The sequence below is a fragment of the Hemiscyllium ocellatum genome, chromosome 47 (genome assembly GCF_020745735.1).
Source record: "Hemiscyllium ocellatum isolate sHemOce1 chromosome 47, sHemOce1.pat.X.cur, whole genome shotgun sequence".
In the NCBI taxonomy this organism is placed as follows: Eukaryota; Metazoa; Chordata; class Chondrichthyes; order Orectolobiformes; family Hemiscylliidae; genus Hemiscyllium; species Hemiscyllium ocellatum.
Genome location: NC_083447.1, coordinates 13,171,125 through 13,179,424, shown reverse-complemented (window position 1 = coordinate 13,179,424; position 8,300 = coordinate 13,171,125). Strand labels below are relative to the sequence as shown.

The window sequence follows — 8,300 nt, the reverse complement described above, 5'->3', positions numbered from 1 at the left end:
GGGTGCTCCGGTTTCCTCCCACAGTCCAAAGATGTGCGGGTCAGGTGAATTGGCCATGCTAAATTGCCCGTAGTGTTAGGTATGGGGTAAATGTAGTGGTATGGGTGGGTTGTGCTTTGGCGGGTTGGTGTTGGGCTGAAGGGCCTGTTTCCACACTGTAAGTAATCTAATCTAAGTAATCTAATCTAAAAAAAAACTTACCACTCTGTCCATTCCACTCATAATCTTATAAACTTTTATCAGGTTGCCCCTCAACCTCCTGTGTTCCAGTGAAAACAAACCCAGTCTATCCAAACTTTCTTCATAGCTAAAATCCCCCATACCAGGCAACATTCTGGTAAACCTTTTCTGTACCCTCTCCAAAGCATCACATCCTTTTGGTAATGCAGTGACCAGAACTATACGCAATTTTCCAAGTGTGGCCTAACAAAAGTTCTATAAAGTTGCAGCATAACTTATGTATCCTTAAACTCAATGCCCCATCCAATGCAGGCAAGCATGCCAAAGACCTTTTTTACTACCTTATCAACCTGCACTGCCACCTTCAATTAACGTTGGACCTGCACACCCGGATCCCTCTGTATGTCAGTACTTCTGAGGGTTCTGCCATTCACTGTATAATTTCCACCTTTACTTGACTTTTCAAAGTGCATCACCTCACATTTGTCTTGATTAAACTCCATCTGCCATTTTTCTGCTCATGCCTCCAATTGATCTATATCCTGCTATATCCTCTGACAATCCTCCTTACTGTCTACAACTCCACCAATCTTTGCCTGTTTGAAGTCCAGTTGGGCTTCAGTTAGTAGGTGCACTTGCATGTTTACATCATTAATTCCTCATACCACATGGATTCATAGCATTTCATGAAGGCTTAAAGCTAAGTCACATGCCTTTGCCAATCGTTTTAACCTAGTCAAAAATCCCGATATGGATTCCCCTGGTTCTTGAATTGCTGAGAAAAACCAATAGCGTCTCACAATTAGAGGATTCATGGGGTCATAACACTCCTTAACAATTTCTGTTAACTCTTAAAAAGTTTTTGTATCTGGTGCTTCAGGAAACAGTATGCTCCTAATAACCAACAAAGCTGCCAGGAGAATTCCCCCTTGTTTTTTATCGACCCCAATGTCAGTTTCCCGGAAGAAAAAAATACATTCTGTCCACAACAAAAACAGAAAATGTTGGAAAAGCTTAGCAAGTCTGTCAGCATGTGTGGAGAGAAATCTAAGTTAATGTTTCAGGTCAAGTGACCCTTCCTCAGAACCAATGGTAGATAGGGTATGGAGAAGAGATAAGGTGTAAACAATAGGTAGGGATAGAGCTCAAAGAGAGAGCGGAAAAGTTGGACAGACAAAGGAGTGGAGAACAATCATTTAAGAGGGTGAATAGCTATTAATAGAGATTGTTTGTGTCTGACAATGGCTTCCCACTGTCACTTGAAGTCCTTTTACTCTGTAGTTCATGGATTGTGCTGATCTAGGATTCTTTTCTTAAACTTGTGTGTATAAGCTCTCATGCTTTAAACCTCCATGAAAACATAACTATTTTCAATTAGCTCTTAGCTTTTCTTCCTATCATCCCTGGTTTGGTGTCAATCTTTGTCTTATTGTGCTCTTATGAATCTGTTAGCCCATTTAAAGCTCTCTTTCTGCTGCTGCTGCAAAAGCTTGAGTTCTGTTTCTGCTGCTAGGTTCATTCATTCTTTTCCTTTCTCCTGGCCTGGAGGAGATAGAATATGATCAAATTTATTTTGCTGAATTTGCCTTTGCCAAGGGTGTGTTTATGGGATCCTGCTATATTGGAACAGTTGAAGAGTAGTAGTTAAATAATATATTATTTTGTCAAATATTTCAAAAGTGTTAAAGTTATGCCAATTCTTTTTTTGTTTGTATTTTAACTGTGGTGTAAGAATAAAGTGTGTTTTGCTTAAAGCTTAGTTGTTGACCATCAAATCACATTTGGAATGCAGCACCTTAGATTTGCCTTTAAATAAGATAGAAGTTAGGATCTAGGCGATCTCCATGATATGTTTTGAGGGGGTTTGGTCAGGATAATAACAAATTGGAGGGGTTTGTCAGGTTCATATTCCCTAATTCCAGATTGGCTTTAGGATCATTGAATTTGAAGGCAGTGAGTGGTGAGTGTTGATGTTGTCTTTTATGGTGTTGCTTTTGGTTCGTTTAAATAGGGTGTGCCTTGCTTAATAATGGCTCTTTCAGAGGCCTTCTTCACTATCCTATCTACCTGTGACTCCACTTTCAAAGAGCTATAAACCTGCACTCCAAGGTCTCTTTGTTCAGCAACACTCCCTAGGACCTTACCATTAAGTATATAAGTCCTGCTAAGATTTGCTTTCCCAAAATGCAGCACCTTGCATTTATGTGAAATTAAACTCCATCTGCAACTTCTCAACCCATTGGTCCATCTGATCAAGATCCTGCTGTACTCTGAGGTAATCTTCTTCGCTGTCCACTATACTTCCAATTCTGGTGTCTTCTGCAAACTTACTAACTATACCTCTTATGTTCATATTCAAATCATTTATATAAATGACAAAAAGTAGAGGACCCAGCACCAATCCTTGTGGCATTCCACAGGCCTCCAGCCTGAAAAACAACCCTCTACCACTACCCACTTTCTTCTATCTTTGAGCCAGTTCTGTATCCAAATGGCTAGTTCTCCCTGTATTCCATGAGATCTAACCTTGCTAACCAGTCTCCCATGGGAAACCTTGTCAAACGCTTTACTGAAGTCCATATAGATCACATCCACTACTCTGCCCTCATCAATCCTCTTTGTTACTTTTTCAAAAAACTCATTCATGTTTGTGAAGCATGATTGACCATGCACATGAAATTCTGGCAACAGGGTGAACTCCAGTTTTTAGCCATAACAAGGAGAGAGAAAGAGATGTAGCAATTTTCAAAAGCACAACAACTGCTGAAAGCTAAACTAAAATTCTGGTTCTGCGGGAACCTGACTCCACCCATTCATGCTGCTTCAATTGTTCCAACTTTTAAAAAGTCACATGGCCTCACTAGCTGTTTACTTTTTTGGCTTAGAACAGACCGCGTTATGCCTCTGTCTCATCCTTGCTTCACCAAAAAAGGACAAAATACGCCTCTTAAAGTCATAGCATCGTCACAGGTGTTGTCAATGTGGTGCCGAGGTATCTTGTTATGGTGATCTTTAATCTCAGAGTCTATGGATTATTACTCCAATCTTGAGTTTACTGCTTCATTAACATAACCACTGCACTGCCTTACTCATCACTAACTTGAACACTGTAGGAGGCCAAAAGATGGGGAGAGTCACAGGTGATGTTAAAATGGCAAAGTGCTGTAATACAGTTGTCATTGCACATTTGGAGACAGCCAAGGTGGCCATTTGGAGAAGAGAGCCCTTGACTGCTCTCTTCAGGGCTGTTAGTCCTAATCCCTCATTCTATTTTAAAATTGTTAATTATTTTCCCTTCTGTCACTCTCAGAGGCAACACGTTCCAGGTCATTATCACCTTAATCAAAACAAGTTCTTCCTACAAGACGCCTTCTTTTGGACCAGATCAAACCCCCCTGGTGAAAAATCAAGGAGATAACCTGGACCCCAACTTTTATCTTATTTAAAGGCAAGTGTAACGCGCTGAGTTCCAAATACGATTTGAACTTCTAGGCATTGGAAGACAGACAATGAATGTCAATTTTGTCAGACGTGCCTCGTCCCAAGATATAATTTTTAAAAGAAAACTCTAAAATAGCCCTCAAGAATAGTATTTTAACTTTCTGCAGTCTGCATTCCACTGGATTGAACCACAAACTTAATTCATTTATTCAGAGTCAGAAAGGGCCAGGGGAGCACAGCGCATTTGTTCACATCTGGAAAAAGAGGAGGGGGCTGTGGAGCAAATTAACTTCTTTTGTGACTGATAGTTGAGCTGTATTCTCTTATTCAAATGCTGATACGTATCCAGCATAATAAAAAAAACCATGGATGCTGTAATTATGAAATAAATTCAGAAGATGCTGGAGAAACTCAGCAGATCTAGCAGCATCTATAGAGAGAGAAAAAACAATGTTAACATTTTAAGTCCAGTCTGACTCCTTCCAATTTCTAACCTCTGCAGTATTTTGCTTTTTATTACAATCATGTATTGAGTTGATTAAACTTGATATTTAATTTTGCAAGCCTTCTGTCTCAAGGATTATTTTCTCAATTTCCAAACCTGTGCTCTGTTTAGCCCCCCACAACCCTGAATATTTTTCAAAGTATTATTTCTTCTATTTCTTCTTAATGTACTTATTTATTCTTATTCCTTCAAAGCTGGGTGTAGGTTTGCTCATTGAGCTGGAATGTTCATTTTCAGATGTTTCATCACCATACGAGGTAGCATCTTCAGTGAGCCTTTGAATGAAGCATTGGTGGCATAGCCTGCTTTGTATTAAATTTTTGAGTTTCTGTGGTGATGTCATTTCCTGTGGTGATGTCATTTCCTGTTCTTTTTCTCAGGACATGGTAAATGGGATCCAAGTTTATTAATAGATTTCCAGTTGGAATGCCATGCATCTAACAATTCTTGTGTATGCCTCCGTTTAGCTTGTCCCAGTCGAAGTGGTGTCCTTCCTCATCTGTATGTAAGGATATAGTGAGAGTGGGTCATGTTGTTTTGTGACTAGTTGATGTTCATGTATTCTGGTGGCTAGTTTTCTGCCTGTTTGTTCAATGTAGTGTTTGTTACAGTTCTTGCAAGTTCTTGCACAGGAAATGACATCACCAACAATAGGAAACTCAAACATATAAATACAAAGCGGGCTACACCACCAGTGCTTCATTTAGAGACTCACTGAAGATATTTCCTCATATGGTGACGAAATGTTTGAAAACGAACCTTCCAGCTCAGTGAGCAAACCTACATCCAGAACTTCAACCTGTGCTACAAATCTTCTCAAAACTCCTTCAAAGCTATTTTAAATCCGAACATTCCAATGTTGCTAATGTGCTGTTTCCAAAACTCTTTAAATTTTGTTTTCTTAACATTTCAAGTCTGATACAAGTCTTCTTCAGAACACTTCAGAATGTTTCCAACTTATGCAGTTTTACATTTCCCGATTTCCTCCTTGCATCTCTTTTGTGCCTTTCACCTTAAACTGACCTTGAAATTAGTGTTTTGATTTATTGAGATGATGAGCTCTTATTCTCCCAGTCTCCATCTTTCTTTTGTGAAGAACCTTCTCTACAAAGCATCAGTTTTAATTTTTTGCAGTTCTGGCCAAGGGTTTACACTGAAAGCATCTTTATTGGGGCTGACGTCCTTCCGAGTACTTGCAGAGAATATTTCTACTGCTTGTCCCATCCAGAGTGAATCGCTTCCATTTATTTGTTGCCTTTCAAGTTCTCAGGATGTCCCAAAGCAACCAATGAAGCTCTTGATTTACTGTAAAGTCACTTTTGTAAAGAAGGTCTGCCAGTAGACTAGGAGAAAGTGAGGACTGCAGATGCTGGAGATCAGAGCTGAAAATGTGTTGCTCGAAAAGCGCAAAGGGTCAAGCAGCATCCAAGGAGCAGGACAATCGACGTTTCGGGCATGAGTCCTTCTTCAGGAATCCACTGAAATCCTTGTAGAGGGAGGAAGAGAGCTTCTTCAAGGAAGGCATCCTTGCAAGAGGATTCGCAGTAGGTTAAAATGTTCTAGGAGAAAGTGAGGACTGCAGATGCTGGAGATCAGAGCTGAAAATGTGTTGCTGGAAAAGCACAGCAGGTCAGGCAGCATCCAAGGAGCAGGAGAGTCGACGTTTCGGGCATGAGCCCTTCTTCAGGAATCCCCTCTCTCACTGCACACCCCAGGTCAAGTCCCTCTCTCACTGCACCCTCCTGCCAGTAGACTGCCAGACGACTCAGACCCCTTGGCATCATGGTAGCCTACGAACCCACACACGTATATCATTACACACGTAAACTCTTATAAATCAGACTTTTTTTGTAAAGGTTGCTAATAGTGCTCTTGATTCTAACTTTAGATTCCTCTGGAGAACACTTGGTTCCCAATTCTCCGGTTAATCTAGATTATGATCCTGCACGAAGATTGCCAAGTGACTGCAGGACAAAACTTTGGCACTTGTCTGGCCAATGGGATTCCTCACATGATGTCATAAAAAGAATGGATCAATCAAAGGCGACATTGACAATTACAAACGCTGCTGTGTATTCCAATTGGGCTGCCCATTGGCAACATAGAACCAACCAGAAGAGGGCCTGTTACTACCTGTGTTGCCAGTCCTGTTAGCATCGTGTTCTCGCCGGGGCTCACACCCATCCCAACCGAGCGATCAGCTGGGCGGGAAAGTCAACACTTGGGTTCTTCCAGTTGATCAGAGGGAGCGATTGACTGCAAGACGTGGGCGTGACTTGCAATGACGTCGATATGCGTCACTATCGAGGCTGGGCTGAAAGGGAGACCTGTGGCGGGGGTGCTGCACTGAACACCCATCAGCGTGGACAAGAGGCGGCGAGATGGTCGTGAGGCGCATCCGGACACGGAAGCAGTTCCAGACACTGCTGCGGGAGGAGGAGGAGAGCCTGATTGTCGTGTTCTTCGCGGCTCGATGGTGTAACAATTGCTCCAACATCAAGCCCTTCTTCCGCATGAGGTCTGAGCAGTACCGGGATGTCATCTTCGCGGAGGTGGACGTGGATGAGTCAGAAGACCTGGCCCGAGCTGCCGGCATCAGTTGCATGCCCACCTTCCAGTTCTACAACTGTCAGGAGAGGGTTGCAGAGTTCTCAGGGACCAGGAGAGACAAGTTAGACCACTTGATAATGCGACTGAAGTAATTCTCACGTGTTACAAGAGAAAAAAAATTAAATACACCTGTCCTCTGAATGGTTGCATTTATCGAATATTAACATCCACGTCATACGACCGATCGAAGCTGGGCTGGAATACTCTGTGCATTCTTTATATCCATCTTTAAAGAAGCAATACTGTTTTGAAGGACTTATAGCGTTATGACACAGGGTAAACCCCTCTGCTAATTTAAACCCTACACATAGAGAAGCTCACCTCATGCTGTAATCTGTTAAATTTTGAGATACAAAGAACTATCCCAGATTTCACTATTTAAAGTAACAACTAACAATCTTATTCTTTAAGTCCAACAGACAACATTAAAACCACAACTATTTACAACTCCTTTCTCTTAAACCTATCTTTTACCTCCCACTCTACAATACTGGTCTGATAAAGTCCCTCTTAAATTTACAGCAAAATCAATTTCAAACCCAGTTATCATCTCCAGATGTTGAACTTTCTCTGTTGATTTGTCGAGGTCGGCTTCGGTCTTCTGCTGCACAAATTTCTTATAGACAGATGACTTTCAGAGAGCTATTCTACTGGCAGTCTTGGTGCTTGCTTGGCTGTTCTCCTGTAACTGTTCAAAATGTCCAGTTTATGCCCCAAAACATTAGATCATTTCATTGGTTTGATGTCATCAAAACATTACAATTCAAATTTGATTGGATTTTGGTGTCAGGGACATAATTTAAACTGATTGGCCGAATTTGAATTTGTTTTTGTTCTATGGCAACCACCTCCAGCTATTTGTGTCAACCAAATGTTCCATTTTTAAAGCTTTCAGCACACTCTGCGCCTCTCTAAGTCCGTGCCAGCTTCCATTCTCTCTTAAAGGTACAGTACAACTTCATAACATCTCCACCTTTAAGAAAAAATGAACCAACATAATGAAAATATGGTATTTCTTTTTCTCTATTCCTTAACCACATTATCATGACCTACATGACTTTGATCTAAGTTCGTATTAACTTCTTCCCACATCTATATAACATTGAATAGATTCTTACAACTCGCAACATGCGCGATTTGTAAATTAAAAGTCTGTAAAATCAGACTCCAATGAAACAGTCTCATATTCTTGTCTTTAAAGCATTCCAAGAATGAAAGAGGATTGTGATCCATGTACACAACTGTCTCCAACATATTGTTTGTGACATACACATTGCAATGTTGTAAGGCCAGTATCAAACTCAATAGTTATTTTTTGATCATGGCGTATTTCCTTTGGTGGATGTTGAGTTTCTTCAAAAAGTAACCAACTGGCAGTTCAATCCATCATCTTCCTGTAGCAGTACAGCTCCAACTCCTATGTCATGAGCATTGATGGCAACTTTGAAGGGTTTCGAAAAGTTTGGTGTAGCCGAAACTGCTTTTAAATGGTCGAATCCCTCCTGGCATTGTTCTGTCCACTGAAACTTTGTGTTCTTCTTCAGCAAATTGATTAACGGTGCCA

The 8,300-nt window shown here is 41.0% G+C and overlaps 1 protein-coding gene across 1 annotated transcript; it reads left to right on the top strand.

Moving 5' to 3' along the window:
• Positions 1–6,507: 6,507 nt before the first annotated feature.
• On the top strand, positions 6,508–6,828 carry LOC132836633 (thioredoxin-like). The gene has a single exon (XM_060856024.1). It carries the CDS (start codon positions 6,508–6,510, stop codon positions 6,826–6,828), a length of 321 nt encoding a protein of 106 aa, XP_060712007.1.
• The last annotated feature ends 1,472 nt before the right edge of the window (positions 6,829–8,300 follow it).

Bases quoted from the DNA above. Each gene is read 5' to 3' on its own strand.
- LOC132836633 (XM_060856024.1), top strand. From the start codon at position 6,508: ATGGTCGTGAGGCGCATCCGGACACGGAAGCAGTTCCAGACACTGCTG.